At 46.0% G+C, this 19,695-nt stretch overlaps 1 protein-coding gene, 1 long non-coding RNA gene and 1 pseudogene across 3 annotated transcripts in view; 2 read left to right on the top strand and 1 right to left on the bottom strand.

Annotated features, from left to right (window-relative positions):
• The window catches only part of LOC148533744 (cytochrome P450 2K6-like), a 68,649-nt gene that overhangs the window by 7,497 nt on the left and 41,457 nt on the right, over positions 1 to 19,695 (bottom strand). The window contains exons 1-5 of one of the 2 annotated variants that reach the window (XM_088467236.1): positions 18,861 to 19,515; positions 18,102 to 18,262; positions 17,285 to 17,445; positions 14,957 to 15,133; positions 12,426 to 12,567 (exon numbers count right to left, since the gene is read on the bottom strand). In XM_088467236.1, the coding sequence (XP_088323362.1) occupies positions 12,426 to 12,567; positions 14,957 to 15,133; positions 17,285 to 17,445; positions 18,102 to 18,216 (595 nt within the window). In that variant the 5' untranslated portion in view covers positions 18,217 to 18,262; positions 18,861 to 19,515. Of the gene's footprint in view, positions 1 to 12,425; positions 12,568 to 14,956; positions 15,134 to 17,284; positions 17,446 to 18,101; positions 18,263 to 18,860; positions 19,516 to 19,695 lie in introns of those variants that run through there. The other variant, XM_088467235.1, reaches the window with a different exon arrangement.
• The window catches only part of LOC148533745 (uncharacterized), a 40,151-nt gene that overhangs the window by 12,365 nt on the left and 8,091 nt on the right, over positions 1 to 19,695 (top strand). The gene's annotated exons all lie outside the window — the stretch shown is intronic.
• Positions 1,690 to 1,807, top strand: LOC148533746 (U2 spliceosomal RNA; annotated as a pseudogene).

The raw sequence follows: 19,695 nt of genomic DNA, 5'->3' as shown, positions 1-19,695 counted from the left end.
AACCTGCCGATAATGACGGATTGGGCATGTTCGGGGATGAGGGAGGGTGCCTGCACTGAATTGTTCAGTGTGGCCACTGCACAGTTTAATGAACGACTGTGCGATGTTGTAATCGTGCAATCGCACGTTAATATCGTATGGATGTGCGCCCTAAGTGTTACAGAAGCAGCAATATGCTGCTGCTTTTAAAGCAGAGAGGGATTTTTGCTGGTTCCAGGACGCCGCTGACACGTGCAGGCGCACAGCGGTGACATCAGGTGGGGCCGCAAGTAGTTTCCAGGCCGGAGACTAAGACTGGTAGCCGGAGCGATGGAGCGATAGAGCGCTGCTGCACAAAGAGCGTACGGCTGGTGAAGTATTCTACAAGTGCTGGAGGCTATGTGACAATAGTGAGTAAATGACCGCTGCGCATGTAGTCACGCAGCGGGGACGTCATCAGGCCGGGCCGCGGACGCCGGAGTCTAAGATTACAGGTGTCCTGAACAGCAGGACCCTGCGGCCGGCCATGCCTCCACTCCCCCAAGTATTTATTTTTGATTAATACAAGCTGCTATAAAGCCACAGCGGCTGAAGTCTGTGTAGAAATCATAGCAGGCACTGGGGGATGGAGGCTGACCAGGTAAGCAGCAAAACTGGGATTATTACTATTATGTATTTAACCTGGTGTTTCTGGGATTCAGAGACATGCACAAATGGGATGTTGAGCTGCTGGAGTTCTGCCCTGGCTGAGACTCACTGCAAATTACAGATTGGCTGTACATTAGAGATAAGCAGTTTATCTAGGATTATTATTATTTTTTAGTATTAACCTGGTGATCTATTTTGGGCTTATAACATTGTGATGTATACTGTATATAAGCATCTTTTACTGCACGGTTCTAAGGAAGTCTAGGCAGTAACATTTAGCAGTTTTTTTCCTGGGAGGTAAGATACTGCAATTGTAATGCTGGGCATACACTGTACAATTAGCTGTCAGATATCTGTCCAATCTGGCTGGTTGGAATGAAAACGTGGTAATGTATGGGAGCAAATGACAATCGACTATTTGCTCACTAACACTGGAAACAGGCAAAAATGGTCGATCAGAAAAATTGGTTAAACTTAAAACACACGAATTTAACAAATTTAAACAATTGTTTTTTGTCTGTTTTCCAGTGTTTGAAACCATATGATTGACTGTCATTTGCTCCCATACATTACCAGGTTTTCATTCCAACAAGCCAGATTGGACAGATAATTGTATGGCTATGCCCAGCATTAGGGGCATTGCATAATTAGATTAGGGTGTGTCTCACTATGTGATTAAAGCTTTGAGCACACCACTACGTTTCTTGATTGTACAACAGAAATGCTACAAGACAGAGTATTGGGCCCCATACATCTGCGACGGATCGTCGCGATGGGAGCGGAAACACCAACCTGCCAGTTGGAAATGCCAACCAGGGACCATCGATGTTCAGCGATCCGTCACAGGATCGCTGAAATTTCACATGTTAAAATTTCTCCCATTTGACAATCACGATCATTTTTTGATCGTGATTGTCATATCGGTGAAATCCAACATGTTGGATTTCTGCGATCCTGGGTTGCAGCATTGCATGATCGCAGCAATCCATCACAGATGCATGGGGCCCTTAACATAATGTATTAGATAAGTAATTTGCTATACATTTTATGTATGGAAATAACAACCATTCCCAGTTTGTTTGGCTAAGATCAAGTGTAGTATCTGGTGTTAAGTTTAATATCTGATGCGACCCCTATATTGGGGCCATATATATTAAATGGCTTTAAAAAAAAAATCATTAGGTGGCAGGCTATAGGGCATATTCAATTAGGAGCGAAAAGTCAGTTGCCAGACCTTTCACTGACTTCGCTGGGTTTTAGAGCGGAATAGTATTGCGCTCGTATCCCCGTATTCAATTCCAAATCGGCAAAAGCAGCACCCGACAAAAACGAAACGAGCTAAAAGTGCTGTTATTTTTGGGGAAATCAGCCTGACACGCCCCAAAAGATGCTCTGACATTGGGGTTCAATATGGGTACCCCCGAATAGCCCTGCTGAAGATATTTGGGGAGTTTAAATGGTCTCAATAGGTGCTATTTAGCGTCTTTGTGAAAGTGATGAAGAACAGCATTTAGCAACTTTTAAAAAAAAAAACAAATTAGTAGTCCCAGCAAATTTGGGGCACATGAAAATGGGTGCTAGCATATTTTAAAGTTGCTAAAGTGAAGTTTGAAAAATTGTGAAAAATCCACCTGCCGCAACCACCTGCAATCAAAAAAACACCTGGGGCATACTTGGGGACCCCCCTTGAGTCTATTTCAATAGTTTTTGACTTTGTCCCCCAACTTTGTTTTTTTTGCCCCCAAAATGAAAGTACTTGGTTGGGGTGTCCTGTGGTACTTTTTAAAAATGTTTTGACACAGAATACCTTTGGGGGACTGTCCAAGGGGTGCAGGGTGGTTTTTAGAAGTTTGTACCCCAAAACCCCAATTCTGCACTTTTTTTCGACACCTATTCATAGGTGATATTGAAGAATTGAATACGTGGATAAGTTGAATCCTGCAAAAATGACGTCACTGGCGAAAAAGTATAGCCGGTAACGGCTTTTCGCCGCTAATTGAATATGGCCCAATGTATCACATACTGTGCTCAGTTTCAGCCCCACAGGACTTGGATAGGTAGGGATTCCTTCCCTATCATGTCCTGCTACAAGCTCCTTAAGGAGAATCACCAGGTCACTACTTAAAAGTGTTGGGGGCTCCATCTAAACAGATTACACCTGAAAGGAAGTTTGGGAGTAGGTAGGTGGTCACAGCCTACTATGAAAGTGGTACTGGACTAGGACTCTTTGCCACACATTCCCCGGTATACGGCACTGTCTGAAGGGTGTTCCATGATCGAGTTTCACCCAGTCACACAAAACAAGATGGTTTTTGTCTGAGAGATATTATATAGATAGATTCTAATATAATTTGTATCTCTATTAGAGATGAGTGGGTTCGGATCTCAGAGATCCGAATCCACCCAAATTTCGGAGATCCAAGCTAATCTCGGATCTCCCTGCCTGCCCCAGTTCCCTCACCCGAGGCAAAACCTTGCGACCCCGCTGTCGGGTCGCGAGGTTTTGTATTGAGCGGGCTTAACTCTGATTTGCTCTGTTTGGCTATTGCCTGAATTAGCGGCTCTTTTCTGCAAAGCTCTGCTTATTATTTTTCATGAGGATAGGGTAGTGTTACACACTAAACCTTCCTTTCTGCCAAAGGTGGTATCGGATTTCCAATAGGGGTGTGCACCGGCCACTTTTCGTGTTTTGGTTTTGGATCTGGATCTTTCTTCGTGTTTTGGATCTGGATTGGTTTTGCCAAAACCACCCTTCCGTGTTTTGGGTTCTGGGTTTTGTGTTTTGGATCTGTATTTTTTTGAAAAAAAGCATAAAAACAGCTAAAATCACAGAATTTGTAGGTTTTTCTGCTCCTATCCTATTATTAACCTCAATAACCTTAATTTCCACTCATTTCCAGTCTATTCTGAACACCTCACACCTCACAATAGTGTTTTTATGTCCAAAAGGTTGCACCGAGGTAGCTGTATGACTATGCTAAGCGACACGAGTGGGCGGCACAAACACGTGACCCATCTAGGCGTGATACTGCAGTGGCAGACAGGATGGCAGTTTGAAAAACTAGGCCCCAAACTGTACATACTGTACATAAAGAAAAAAAAGAGGTGCAAGATGGAATTGTCCTTGGGCCCTCCCACCCACCCTTATGTTGTATAAACAGGACATGCACACTTTAACAATCCAATCATTTCAGCGCCAGGGTCTGCCACACAACTGTGGCTGAAATGATTGGTTCGTTTGGGCCCCCACAAAACAAGCTGGCAATTAATCTGTCCCTGCACAAACTGGCTCTACGGAGGCAAGATGTCATCCTCATCCTCCTCATCCACCGATTCCTCACCCTCTTCAGTGTGTACATCCTCATCCTCAGAAAGTATTAACTCGTCCCCACTTGAATCCACCACCACAGGTCCCTCTGTACGTTCTGGAGGCTGGTCTCCCAGGAAGAGCTGATAATTCATTTTGATGAACATCATCTTCTCCACATTCTGTGGAAGCAACCTCCTACGCCTTTCGCTGACAATGTTCCCGACTGCACTAAACACTCTTTCGGAGTACACACTGGAGGGGGGGCAACTCAGGTAAAATAGAGCCAGTTTGTACAGGGGCCTCCAAATTGCCTCTTTTTCTTGCCAGTACAGGTACGGACTGTCTGACATGCCTACTTGGATGCTGTCACCGATGTAATCCTCCACCATTCTGTCAATGGTGACAGTATCATATGCAGTGACAGTAGACATGTCAGAAATTGTTGCCAGGTCCTTCAGTCCGGACCAGATGTCCAAACTTGGTCCTGCCTGCCCTGCATCACTGCCAGCGGGTTGCTTAGGATACCTAAGTTTTTTCCTGGCAGACCCAGTTGCGGGAGAAAATGAAGACGGAGCTGTTGACGTGTCACGTTCCGCATCAGCTGACAGTGTGTTCACCAGCAGGTCTTTGCACCTCTGCAGGCTTGTGTTGGCCAGAAAGAGAGACACCACATAGGCTTTAAACCTAGGATCGAGCACGGTGGCCAAAATGTAGTGGTCTGATTTCAACAGATTGACCACCCTGGAATCCTGGCAAAGCGAATGAAGGGCTTCATCCACAAGTCCCACATGCCTAGCGGAATCGCTCCGTCTTAGCTCCTCCTTCACTTTCTCCAGCTGCTTCTGCAAAAGCCTGATGAGGGGAATGACCTGACTCAAGCTGGCAGTGTCTGAACTGACTTCACGTGTGGCAAGTTCGAAGGGCTGGAGAACCTTGCACAACACGGAAATCATTCTCCACTGCGCTTGAGTCAGGTGCATACCCCCTCCTTTGCCTATGTCATAGGTGGATGTATAGGCTTGAATGGCCTTTTGCTGCTCCTCCATCCTCTGAAGCATATAGAGGGTTGAGTTCCACCGCGTCACAACCTCTTGCTTCAGGTGATGGCGGGGCAGGTTCAAGAGTGTTTGCTGGCGCTCCAGTCTTCGGCACGCAGTCACTGAATGGCGAAAGTGGCCTGAAATTTTTCGGGCCACCCAAAGCGTCTCCTGCACGCCCCTGTCGCTTTTCAGAAAATTCTGCACCACCAAGTTTATTGTGTGAGCAAAACATGGGACGTGCTGGAATTTGCCCAGATGTAATGCCCGCACAATATTGGTGGCGTTGTCAGATATCACAAATCCCCAGGAGAGTCTAAGTGGGGTAAGCCACTGGGCGATGATTTCCCTCAGTTTCTCTAAGAGGTTGTCGGCGGTGTGCCTCTTACTGAAACCGGTGATACACAGCGTAGCCTGCCTTGGAACGAGCTGGCGTTTCTGAGATGCTGCGACTGGTGACGCTGCTGCTGTTGCTGCGTAAGGTGATACATCTACCCAGTGGGCTGTCACAGTCATATAGTCCTTAGTCTGCCCTGTTCCACTTGTCCACATGTCCGTGGTTAAGTGGACATTGGGTACAACGGCATTTTTCAGGACACTGTGGAAACTTTTTCTGACGTTTCTGTACAGTCTCGGTATCGCCTGCCTAGTGAAGTGGAATCTAGACGGGATTTGGAACCGGGGACACACTACCTCCAGCAATTGTCTAAATCCCACTGCACTAATGGCGGATACCGGATGCACGTCTAACACCAACATAGCAGTCAAGGCCTCAGTTATACGTTTTGCTTCAGGATGACTGCTGCCGTACTTCATCCTCCTCGCTAAGGACTGTTGGAGGGTCAATTGTTTAGTAAAAGTAGTGGTGTTCATACTTCCTCTCTGGGATGATGAACGACTCCCAGCAGCATCAACAGCAGCAGCGGCAGCAGGAGGCGTAGCAATGCAGGATCCTTCGGAGGAATCCCGGATAGGAGAGTCAGTCATGCCAGTGACATGGCCTGCAGGACTACTTCCGATCCTGACTAAGGAGGAAATTGACGAGGAGGGAGTTGACGGTGTGGTTTGCAGGCGCTTGGATACAACAGGACAACGGGATTTAGGTGTCCCTGGACTGCTTACGGTCTTAGCCAAAGTTTCTGAACTTGACAGTAACTTATTATGAACGCGCTGCAGGTGCCGTATAAGGGAGGATGTTCCTAGGTGGTTAACGTCCCTACCCCTACTTATTCCACCTTTACATAAGGTACATATGGCAAGACAGTTGTTGTCCGGATTTGGATAGAAATATTGCCAGAGCAAAGAGGTGGAATGTTTGGTCTTCTGCCCAGGCATGACCGTGATGGGCTTTTTCATCCCACGGACAACAACTGTCTCCCCCGGAGCCTGATTTAAACAAACCACATCACCATCAGAATCCTCCTCGCCAACTTCCTCCTCAGCACCAGCTACACCAGTATCCTCATCCTGTTGTACTTCAACAGTGACATCTTCAATTTGCATATCAGCAAGTGGACTGTGGGTGCTCCTTTCAGCACTTGCAGGGGGCGTGCAAATGGTGGAAAGAGCCACCTCTTCCCGTCCAGTGCTGGGAAGGTCAGGCATCGCAACCACCACCACACTTGGACTCTCCTTGGGGATTTGTGATATCTTCTTAGAAAGCACAGTTCTTCGCTGTGCTTTTGCCAGCTTAACTCTTTTGATTTTTTTAGTGGGAGGAGGGCTTCCATCGTCATGTGAAGCTGAACCACTAGTCATGAACATACTAGGGATCGACCTTAGCCGTTCCTTGCCACTCCATGTCGTAAATGGCATATTGGCAAGTTTACGTTTCTCTTCAGCTGATTTAAATGTTTTTTTCAAGGTCATTTTCCTGAACTTTGTCATTTGGGATTGTATGTGCCCTCTATTATGACATTGGGCATCGGCCTTGGCAGACGACGTTGATGGCATGTTATCGTCTATGTCATGACTAGTGGCAGCAGCTTCAGCACTAGGAGGAAGTGGTTCTTGATCTTTCTCTATTTTATTTTTATCGGAGAAAGTTTGGTCCTCCATTTATGTTATATCGATTTGATATATACGTGCGGCTAAACACAGAAAATATTTTTTTATTTTTGCTGGAGAGTAGTGCACTTTATGGGTTACACCAGTCTTTAAGAAATGAGCCAGCCGGCCCTTTACTTATGACACAGGCGCACGCTTGGCACAACTTTGTTGATGCACGTGCGGCTACTGCGCACACAATTCACAAACACAGAAAATATTATTTTTTTGGTTTGAACTGGAGTGTACTTTGGGGGTTACAGCACCCTTTAACGGTCAAGCCAGCGGGCCCTTTACTTATGACACAGGCGCACGCTTGGCACTACTTTGCTGATGCACGTGCGGCTACTGCGCACACAATTCACAAACACAGAAAATATAATTTTTTTGGTTTGGACTGGAGTGTACTTTGGGGGTTACAGCACCCTTTAACGGTCAAGCCAGCCGGCCCTTTACTTATGACACAGGCGCACGCTTGGCACTACTTTGTTGATGCACGTGCGGCTACTGCGCACACAATTCACAAACACAGAAAATATATTATTTTTTTGGTTTGAACTGGAGTGTACTTTGGGGGTTACAGCACCCTTTAACGGTCAAGCCAGCCGGCCCTTTACTTATGACACAGGCGCACGCTTGGCACTACTTTGTTGATGCACGTGCGGCTACTGCGCACACAATTCACAAACACAGAAAATATTTTTTTTTTTGGTTTGGACTGGAGTGTACTTTGGGGGTTACAGCACCCTTTAACGGTCAAGCCAGCCGGCCCTTTACTTATGACACAGGCGCACGCTTGGCACTACTTTGTTGATGCACGTGCGGCTACTGCGCACACAATTCACAAACACAGAAAATAATTTTTTTTTTGGTTTGGACTGGAGTGTACTTTGGGGGTTACAGCACCCTTTAACGGTCAAGCCAGCCGGCCCTTTACTTATGACACAGGCGCACGCTTGGCACTACTTTGTTGATGCACGTGCGGCTACTGCGCACACAATTCACAAACACACAAAAAATATTATTTTTTTAGCACTTGGGGGGAGCACCCCTGATGGACAGAGCACCCCCTGGACAACACTACAGCACCCCTTTAGGACTGGGACACTGCACAGGACTTTGGAGTGGACACAGCCCCTATGGAGAACTGACTGCACAACACAGTCCAGCCAGCCCCTATGGACTTTGAAGTAGTGGACACAGCCCCTATTAACAACAGCAGCACAGCACAACACAGCCAGCCCCTATGGATTTTGAAGTAGTACAGCGCAGCACAGCACAGCACAACACTACTCTGCACTACACTACACTACACTACACAGCCAAGCCAGCCCTAACTCCCACCCTCCCTCTTCACTGTCCACAGCCGAGTGAGAAAATGGCGCCGACGCAGGTACCTTATATAGGATCCAAAACCCGCGAGACTCGGAAGGCGGGATGATGACGTTTTGCCTCGATTTCAGATCCGAGTCAGGCGGGAAAAGTCGAGCCTGACTCGGATCTGCCTCGGATCGGGGGGGCTCGGGGGGGTTCGGATTTCAGAAATTCGAACCCGCTCACCCCTACTTTCCAACCAAGATATTGTCCTTCCGGCTTTATGCCAGGATTCAGTGTCTAGTGAAGCTCCTTCCTTGGCACTGTTGAAAGTGGTACATGTGTTTCGCATTACTTGGACCATACTGAGGCCCTGATTCAGAGCCGGACGCTCTGACAGAGTGCTCACTCTGAATCAGGGCCGTCCTTCTTGATTTTTAGAGCAGCCTCCTGGCCGCTCGTATAGTTGTGTGTGACCACCCACAGCTATAGCGAGTGGCCAGGAAGATGGTCGCGATGGTCAAGACCATCGTGACCATCGGGCTTGCGACGAGACCCTTGTGGTAGGGTCTCGTTGCCGCAAGCCCTGGAGTGCTTTCGGCTCAAACAGAGCAAAAGCACTCCCACTGACATCACTTATGATGTCAGTGGGGCCGGCCCCAGATGGTAGGCGTTCCCATGGGAACGCCTCCATCTGGGCAGCCACACACCCCCGGCCCGTCCACCAAAGGGGGCGCGCTGTCACTCAACATCGACAGCACGCCCCCTTTGGTACGTGACCCGGAGCGACGGTTTGCCCGTCGCTATCCGGGTCTCGCGCATGCGCACTACGGAGCCAGCTCCATCGTGCGCATGCGCACTGGGCCACCATCGACGCGCTCGCGAGCGGGCCTGAATCAGGCCCTGAGTCTTGAGGCGTTGTTTATTGATGCATCAATAAAGAGGAGGGCCTGCCTCAGAAGGGTCCATCGCTAGATGGGTCAGTTCTGCGATTCGGCAGGCATATTTGTCCTCTCATGTGACGGTTCCGGCCTCAATTCGGGCTCACTCGACGCGTGCTGTCGGAGCCTCTTTGGCTGTACGGGATGGTGCCTCGATTGAGCAGCTCTGCAAAGCAGCTACCTGGTCATCCGTACACATTTTCACAAGATGTTACCACTTCCATACATTCGGCACAAGGGATGCCAGTGTTGGGCGGAAAATTCTTAGAGCTTTGGTATATCAACCCAGATGTAAGACATCCCCCAGAAGGATGAAAAAAAGAAATAATATATTTACCTACCACAAAAGCTCTTCCTTGGTGCCCATCTGGGGGATGCCAAGGACCATCCCTTGTTTGGTTTTTCATACTGGATACCTGTGGTCTCTAGTTTGAGTCCTTTCCGTGGCTCTCCTCCGGCTTTGCTAAACATAAGACTGAGCTTAAGGTGGAAAGGAAGGGGTTATATAGGGATGGGAGCAAGTTTCAATTAGTTAGTTTCCGACTCCATCGATCCCTATACATAACCCAGATGTAAGGAATCCCCCAGATGAACTCCAAGGGAGATATTTTATGGTAAGTAAACGTATTTTTATGCCGGATATTGAAATTTTAAGGATGATTTTAGAAGATTAGTAGCATATTTGGAATAATGAACTATTGAACAAGGTATTTTGATTAAATTAAAAAAAGTAATTGAGAGGGAACTTTGGCCCTCATTCAGAGCCGCTCGTTAGCGGCAGTACGCTCGTTCCGAGCGATGTTTGCACATCTGCGCATGCGTACGGTTTGTAGTACGCATGCGCGAACCAGTCTGCGGCCAAAAATCGTTGGTACGCAATATAGCGAGTGCCAGCTATTTTGAATGACAGAATGAGGCGTATGTGGGTGGTAACAGGGGAAGGTGCTTGAAAACGGGGAGTGGAGATCCGAACGCAGGCGTGCTTAAAGGTCAAAACGGGCGTTTTATGGGTGTGTATATTTAAAACAGCAGCGTCATTGGTCACGTCACTGGGTTATTTTATAGCCAGAACTGCTCGCAAATTTGTGGTAGCAAACACCAACCACAAGAATAGCGAGCAGTTCATACGCTGGTCGATGTACTCGATTAATCTAATAAATAGCGGACATGACGTAGGATGCGAGCGGCCAGGGGGCGTTTTTAACAAATAAACGAGCGTATGTTTTGCTCACTCGTTCAGACTTAGAGGTGTGAACAGACTACAATGTGCGTACGGATCATTTGAATAGCCACCCCTTGTTTTTAAACGAACGACCGCAAATAGCGAACGGCTCTGAATGAGGGCCTTTGTTTTTATTTCTACGTTGTCTTAAAAAAAAAAAATACAAACTTAAAATACAAATTTTTCACCTAAAATTAAACTTTTTCGATGACTTAAGTATGAAATCTTTAAAAATTAAAAACATTACAAAAACTAAAAAAATTGTTATACAGACATTGAGGTTGGGTCATGATAACCTTTTTTGGAGTTTGCGCCTGTCTAGCTCTCTGCACTGATGCCAACTGACTGGTAGAGAGAAACGGGTAGGGAGGGGTATTAACTCCAGTTACTGAGCGGTTTGGCCACGTCACATAACTAGAGATGAGCAGGTCCGGTTCCCTGAGAAGCGGACCCTCCCAAACTTCGGGGATCTGAGGCGCCCCTTGGATCTCTCCTCCTGCCCTGGATCCCTAATCAAGGCAAAACCTCGCGATCCTCTGTGTCAGATCTCGAGGTTTTGCCTCGAGCGGCCATTTTTAAAAATGTCTTTGCCTTCAATGGGCAAAGCGCTGATTGGCTGACAGAGCTGTCTGTCATGGCTCTCAGCCAGTCAACATTATGGTGCCCATTTGCATGTAGCATGGACCTGGGAGATCTGTGCTACATGCATCTGTGTCATTGACACAGCACTGACGGGTCAGTGATACCCGTCTGTGCTGCTGTGTATTTCAGTAACATAGATGCACGCACGGACCAGGAGATCCATACTACTTGCATCTATGTCATTGACACAGCACTGACGGGTCCGTGAGACCAGTCTGTGCTTCCACGATAAAAAAAAAACCTGGGTAAAAAAAGAAAATGGCATGCCCCTCCCAAAAGAGCAACCAGCCCCGGCTTTAGTGACCCAGTGCTGGGTGTGCTTAAATACAGGGGACAAATGACAAAGGGGTCCCCCCGCACTTAAATACAACCAGCCGCAGCATCAGCCCTGACCACTAGTTAGCCCAGGCCGGGGATCCCTGGGGAGCTGGGGACCCCCCAATAAAGGGTCCCCCCCTCCAAGGCACCCCGGGCCCAGGCTGATAACCCGGGGCTATCCACGCCCCCCCTGTTGGTGGTGGGTGGCGGGTTGATAGTGTGTAGTGTAAAAATAAATAAGTGGAGTGTAAGAATAATAAGTGTAAACATTGTCTTTACAAGTAGAACTGCAGGTCCCATCAAGCCTGTCCCGCATGCTGGTACTTGGAGAATCACAAGTACCAGCATGCAGGGCATTAAGGGCCCACTGGTACCTGTAGTTCACCTGTAAAGTAATGTTTAAATAAACACAGGAAAAACACTGTAAACAGTATAAGTTTATTAAACATACATGCACTCACACATGTACACACACACACACGTACATATACTCACCTATGTATCCCTGTAACATCGGTCCACTTGTCCAGTACAGTATCCATAGGGGACCTGTGAAGAAAGCCATACTCGCCGTCTCCTATGCGAGGTTCTGTCCACTTCGTTCCGAAGTAGGCATCCCACGGACTTGGCAAATCAAAAAAACGAAAATCCCGATCCACGTACTTCCCGAATGAGAGCTTAGCGGCGGGATTTCACCATGGAAACCCCGCCGCTAAGCGTTCATTGGCTGAGAGAGGTCACTCCCAGTCTCTCAGCCAATGAATGGCTCCCACCAAAAAGTGGCTGGTGCACACCCCTACACAACTAATTAAAAAGATACGCTTAATTTAAAATGCCCCGGGTCATTTATGACCCAACCTCAATGACCCCGGGTTAAATTAGGCCTGAAGCATTCTTGCCAAACACTTGCATTTATTTAGGTTATTAGATACTGTACATCACGGTATAAACAGGGCTCATTATCTTACTTTGGATCTCCGGGTATTTCATCATGAGCAGAAGAGCCCATCTCAGAGTGGTTGAGGTCGTCTCCATTCCAGCAGCAAACAGGTTGCTGACGATCATGGTTAGATTTTCATCGATGAAATATTTAGCAGATTCTGGCGTCTCCTGAAAGATTTTCAAAATAAACGTAATGAAATAATTTTTTTTGCAAGAACTGATGTACAGCAAAGGGGGAATTTCATATGTTCATTCATAAAGTAAACTACAGTAATTATGCATTAGACATTCGTTCATATCTACATCTACACATGCTATTCAGTTGGGGCTAAAATATTGGTTTGAAAGATTAATTTTGAAGTTTTAATTTTAACTTATTGGTATTCCCTATCTTAGTAATTGTGTCATCTTTCCTCTGGAATCTATATCATTTGCTATTTTCAGTAGAGTGCTGGTATTTATGATGAGCCAGGTTCTGTACTGGTCAGCTGTAGTAAATGCATGCAGCAAGCCAGAGGGATTCTTGTCCGCTGTGATAACTACATGGGTCATACCCCACTCTGGCCATATAAGGTTTTCTTGGCTTCTTCTAAGAATAGTCATATACCTAACTCATTTTTACCATATGTATACTAAATATCCTGTCTTCCAGGGAAAGTGCTACTGTAGATACCTAGCTTCCACTCACTATGGATATATCAGTGTTTCTTATAAGACTGCTACTAAAGCTACAGTACATAGCATTTTCCTCCTATGTACACAGAGATTTCAAGGCTTCCATTGATAGGGCCACTGTAGCCACATAGCGCCTTGACAGCATACAGATGTTCCTGGATTCTTCTAAGGAAAATGAAGACCCTCATCCACTCACAGGTTACCTCCAGATTGGACTACTGTAACCTCCCATCTGGTCTCCCTGACTCCCACCTCTCTCCACTCCAATCTGTCCTCAGTGCTGCTGCCTGGCTCATCTTCCGCTCAAATGTACTACATCTGCCTCCCCTCTCCTACAAGCCCTACACTGGCTTCCCTTCCCCTTCAGTACCCAATTTAAACTGCTCACACTTACAAAGCCCTCACCCAATCCTTTCCCATTTACATCTCTGACCTTTTTCCCCTTCACACTCGCGTCCGCTTCGCTCCACAAATGCACGCCACCTCTCCTGCCAACTGAGTACTTCCTCCCATTTCTGCCTCCAAGACTTTGGCCTTGCTGCTCCCTACCAGACTCTCCTCTACAAAACAGGCTCTCAAGACTCACTGCATCATCATAACCTTCTAGCTCTCATCCTAACCAACTTCTCCTTCCTCACTGTCTACACAATCTGTGTCACCCCTGTCTGTGGGCCCTCTTCCCTCATATGCTTCCCCTTTCCCTTACTTATATCTTCATCTACAGTACTTCATACATACTTCCTACAATGGCACCAAACCCTTGGTTATGATTGTGGATGCAGCAATGTTTATAAACCATGTCCTTGACATTGTTGCAAAGGTAAATCGCACCCTTTGTATGGAATAAGATTGTCCTGATTAAGGAGGGGGTAGAATCAGCAGCAGGGGAGCATGAGTGGGAGAGAAAGAGAGCACAGACCCTATGGGATGTATCTGTGAATGGGGAAACAGGGGATCTAACATTAAACATTCCTACTAGGAAGTTCCTAGTCTCCTATTGCCTCTCCCTAGTGACTCTCTGCCTTTCCCTGTCACCCTGTGCCTCCCGGTGCCACCCACTGCCTCTCCCTGCCACCCGCAGCATCCCCCTGTCACATCCTGTTCTGTTTAATTATTTCTGTATCCTGTTACTTTATGTAATGCACAATAGATAGATTACAAGTTAACTTCCTTTAACCTAACTTTAATTGCTATTACCCCCCCCCCTATAATTTGATTAGTATACAATGTGCTAACAAGGGGAAGGTCCAGATGAATGTGAGGGGTCCCCCTATTATAAGTGCCTCAGGCCCAATGAAGGTTCATCCGGCACTGATTACAGACAATTTTTCAGGTAATTTACAATTGCGGCATCAACTGTATAATAGACATTACAATAAAGAGACCCCCTATACATCCATCTGGTCACCTGTGGCTTTTGCAGCTTTTAGACAGTTAATAAACTGCACCTTGGTAGCATACATTACAGCAACAGCATCATAATATGTTGGGGCTATAACAGTAAAGGGATAATCAGTGTCAGACTGGAGCATGAATGGCCCCCTGGGGGAAAGCAGTGGTAGGGGGTCCATGCTTTGGGTTGTGGTCATCCCCTAGAGAGGCTTAGACAGACATTAGAGACCATGTAACTTGTAACTGAGCCTCTAATAGAGCAACAATGTATAATTTGAGTGCATAGTCCGAAACCTGACAGGGCAAATGGTGGGTCATACCGAAGGTTTCCCCTGTACCCCTGAGGGCCAATCCAACCCTGGGGATAATAATGAAATCATAATAATAATAATGATATTCATAATAATAATCAATAATCATAATAATAATAATCAATAATCATAATACACACACACGTCCAGTCTTGTAAAATAAATAAAGACACTGGTACCTCTTGCTGCTTGACAAGAAAACTGTCAATAAGAGTTCTCTGGTCATTGATGTCCAGCTGCTCCCTGCTCTTTGTGAAGGTCTCTTTAATAAATTCCTGTGTCTTTATGGCGTTCCGACGCACGGATTTGTGACTTCCTGGTAACCAGCGCATCACAGACGGGAAAGTATTATACAACTACGAAGGAAAAATATTGTAATTAGCAGCTACAAGGTTAGAAATAGAGTTTTATACTCACGTCTTGTCGCAGTTTACTGCAAAACAGAAAATCAATTTCGTATTTGAAATGGAATAGAATTGCGCAGTTACCGACTCACTATTAATGAGTTAGTAACTCCGCCAATGGTACAGAGATGGCGGCAGAGGTTAGTGTTGGTTTCTTCTGATTAGTTATAATACATTTATAGACGTAACTAGAGATGTGCGTTCGGTTTTCCTGAAATACAAACACACCCGAACTTAGAGGTTCCGAGGGGATTCGGATTGCCTGTTTCAGCAGAGGCTATCGCAGCTGCCAACATGTAAGCAGCTGTGATAACACTAATACGGTAACGCAGCTGGAGGAGTCACGCCTTCTGCATGTATTACTGATCCGATCATTATGCATCATCTGCGCTACAATCATCCGGCTGAGTGACCATGGGATCACGTAAGCCGGCCGCCACAGATGAGTAAAAGAGGCCAGGAAATCTCTGTCAGACAACGGAGATCCTGGTCTCTCTACTTCCCCCCCCAACGACAGCCTGACAGTCTGCTGCCGGACTGCGTGAGGGATCGCCGACCCGTACTGCACATGTGTCGTTTCCTGATAATCGGGAATCTGCAAGAACCCAGTCACTGCGTCCTCTGCTGTATCAGGCCCCTAGTTCGGAAACACTTTGGGGTTTCGAGTCGAAAAGAGTCCCCATTCGGTTCTGCAGTCAGTTCGGAACTCAGATTTAAAAACCGAACTCAGATTTTGGATTGCATGTAGACAGGTACGAAACATCTGCTTTATCGATTTTTAAAAGGGATCCAAAACCAAATCAAAAACAAGATGATGAATTAGAACAAAAACATGAGGGTCCGCGCACATCTCAATGATCACTTTTGCAATGCGATCAGGGAATGCCAGTAACGCCCATGATCGCATTGCAAAATGCGATTATAGCGGCCAGATGTATCATCCGGGACATGGGCTCCGAAAAGAAGCCCGTCCCTGCGATGTCTCCAGAGAGCTGCCGGCCAGTGCAGGGAGCATACATGCACATGCGCCATAGCCGGGGAGGGTTGCGGCGGATCCCACCACCAGCTAATTATGCGCGGTGTAACCTATAGGCTACAGCGGCTAACGTCATCTTCGCATCGCATTCCGGATATTGGTAAACTTGGAAGCATCGCATCCCCCATAGAAACCTATGGGGGGTGCGGCTGCCAGCAGTAATGGAGGGATCGCTGCGATCCCTCCTTAATACATTTTGATAAATGGCCCCCTATGTTTTTTTTTAAGCTGATGTTCTCATAAAGCAACTGAAGATCTCTCCTTTTTAAGGTGCGTACACACTAGACGATATGCTCCCTGAGCGATATCGTCTAGTGTGTCCCCGGCAGGGTGTGCTCAATGTCATTCATGACATTAAGCCCACCCGCTGAACGATATCGTTAACGATATCGTTCAGCGCTGGGCTCTCTCCCCCATTCTCTGACCTGCAGCAACCTGACAATATCATCAGGTTGGCCTGCATGTTTTCCCAATGAACGATAAAGACGAACACCTGCGGGAACGCGCATCGTTCGTCGTTCATCATTCATCATTTAGGTAAAAAAATGGACGATAAAGTGAATGACTGAACGATAACGATATCGTTTAGTCGTCCACTTTAATCGCCCAGTGTTTACGCACCTTTTAGTGTTTTTGTTTTGCTATACTAATCAATTATTTACATAGGATATTACAAACATTTAACTGTGATAATTAAGGCTGGATCATTGTATTGTTTATTTGGCAAAGGTGGGATACAGCTGGGGTTGGGATGACAGAGAGGAAAGGTGATGATGGAAAATCGGGCCAGGAAAGAGGCCTAGGCGGTGCAGGAGAAAGTCACCCTAGTGCCTGTAGGGACATGTCCTGCCATGCCAGGTCTCATTGGCATAGAGTGACAATGTGGACAGTAGGGCTTCCTACAGGTGCATTCTGGCCAGTCAGAGTTAGGATAGGCTATTGTCTATGGAGAGTTTCTGTGTAGAAGGTAAGGTAGTTTGAGTAATAATGAAGCAGGTACAAAGAGTATCAGTGTAATTAGAGTAGGTGAGGGAAAGATAAAGTCTATTGATTGTAAATGAGCTTACCATGGCCATAGGAGTTCCCATAACTCTGATGTTTTCAGTTATTAAACCTATTAGTCTCAGAAACACCGGATCGTCGTAGTTGAAGCGATGGCCAAGTATTATGGACACAATTATATTGGCTACAGCCGCATTCACTATCACAGAGTTTTCAAATGGCTTTCCTAGAAATAGGAGAAAGTCTTTAGGGACCAAACATAAAAAGGTCTATGTAGGACAGATGTAGGAGAATGGATGTGTGTTATTTTATTGTTCCTTTATATAGTGTTGCCATATGTTCCATAGTACAGTTAATATGTATGTTACCATCACAAATTTATAGCACGACAAGTAATATTAAAAGTAAAAATATCAAAATTAAAATCTAGAAATGTGAGGGTCCGGGTTTCTGAAATCCGAACACACCCAAAATGGGTGGAGGGGGGGGGGTAACTAGTAGAACCGGGTCAAGATTTGGGTTCAATTTATTGACCTGGCTCGATCAGAGTTCTGGTTCGGATCTATTGCCGATTAGGGACTTTGATTTAAAAACAGAACTCTGGTTTTGGATTCGGACAGTTTAGCTGTTTTTTTTATTTTTATCCAAAACCAAAACACGAAGAAGAGTCCAGTTCCAAAAACCAGAAGACAGGGGTCCACACACATCTCTAGTAAAATCCAGGCTTGATAACAAAGCAAACGTTCCTCCCAAACAAAATACGTACCTTTCCGATCTAGAAGCCCTAAGCTCAACCCAATGGCCTCATTCTGATGGCATGTAATAAAGAAAAACACAGAGGTTCAAAACATCCCATGTTCAGTGGACGGAGAAGTCACCAACCTCCAAAGGACTTAAACGTCTTTATCAATGAGTCACACTCCTCATTGATCTTATCTTCAATAATTTTCTTCCCCATCCCAAAATCTCGTAGTGTTGAAAGAGTAAATCTTCTCATCACTCTCCAGTTCTCACCATGAGAAAACAGGATACCTGAAAAGAGACTTAAAAGGGAAAAAGGAATAAAAAAAAGACCATTTAAAAAGAAAAAAAAAGTAGCACATACTGTAGTGGCTCAAAGGAATTGTCCCTATTTGTTACATCGCAGATGCTCCAATTATCTAAGCATGCGTGTGCAATTTCATGCAGCATGTGTAATGTATTTTCTAGTCTGCAGAAGCCCCCCACCACCCCTACAGACAACATCATGTTTCACAACCACATGCTTCCCTCTAACAGCAGGCACATTGGAGTACGTCAAACACAGTATTCTCACTAAAGGGATTTGATATGTGGGTTTACTTTGCCCACTTTATGTAACATGTATATAAATGCAATGCCTCTCCGGTACTGTGGGGTCTATGTACTGTACTAAGCCTTGTAGAGCGATAAAGTGGGCAGAGATAACATGCCAAACTATTAGCTTCCAACTGCCACTTTACACGCGGGATTTGAAAAAATGACAGTTGGTTGGTAATTTATCTCCGCCAACTTTCTCTTTTTCCAAGGCTGAGTACTGCACAGTCATAGGTCCCTTTATTTTCCCTTCTGTAATGGTAAAACCGGTCAGATAATACATACTGACTAACGATTGTCACATACCTCTTTAATGATGTGATGATTCATTCAATTCTTCTGTGTAAATGATCACGGACCCTCATGTTGTAAAAATAAAACAAAAAGGTCAGAGAGTGAACATGAAAAATTGATGACCATTCTTTTACTGGATAATAAATTACTTTCTGATCTATAGATTTTGCTCCTCTAAAACAGATCATTCAAATCTGACTTAACTGTAGAAAAGAACAACATTCACAAGATTGAGATTCACTAATTTGTCACATGGATCTACAGTGTGCGACGGTAGGAGTGTCCGCAATTAGAGTGCCACGTGCGGCTTTTCCAACAGCAGTCACACACAGACCATGTCATCTGCTGACACCTTGTATTTACCAGGATAATCCAGTGCCATTAGTTTTATAAGGAATGCCATTATAATTCAGAGATTAACAAACAAAAAAACTATCTTAATAAAAGGGACAATGATCAGTCACTGTAAGGCAGGGATGGGGAACCTCAGGCCCGGGGGCCGTATAAGGCCTGCGGAATCATTTAGGCTGACCCTCTGAGCTTTTTTTTTTTTGCCGGCCTCATCTGGCTAGCAGAGTGCCTAGAATGGCACCCTGCAGCCAGAATCTATGCAGCAGTGTCGCCTGGGGCGTCCTTAGACAGTCACACTGCTGGCCCTTACAGCTCCCCAGAGCATCCTCGTCGCTCGCCGGGTCTCGCGCATGCGCACGACGGAGCTCCCTCCGTCGTGCGCATGCGCATTCGGGCACCATCGACCCGCTTGCGAGCGTCCTTCGCTCGCGAGCGGGTCTGAATCAGGCCCTAAATTTGCTATATTATGGTGTTTTTTTTTTAAATTGCAAACTAT

This window comes from Taudactylus pleione, unplaced genomic scaffold (assembly GCF_031769625.1).
Source record: "Taudactylus pleione unplaced genomic scaffold, aTauple2 ptg000070l, whole genome shotgun sequence".
Taxonomy (NCBI): domain Eukaryota; kingdom Metazoa; phylum Chordata; class Amphibia; order Anura; family Myobatrachidae; genus Taudactylus; species Taudactylus pleione.
This window is presented reverse-complemented; position numbering and strand designations above follow the sequence as displayed.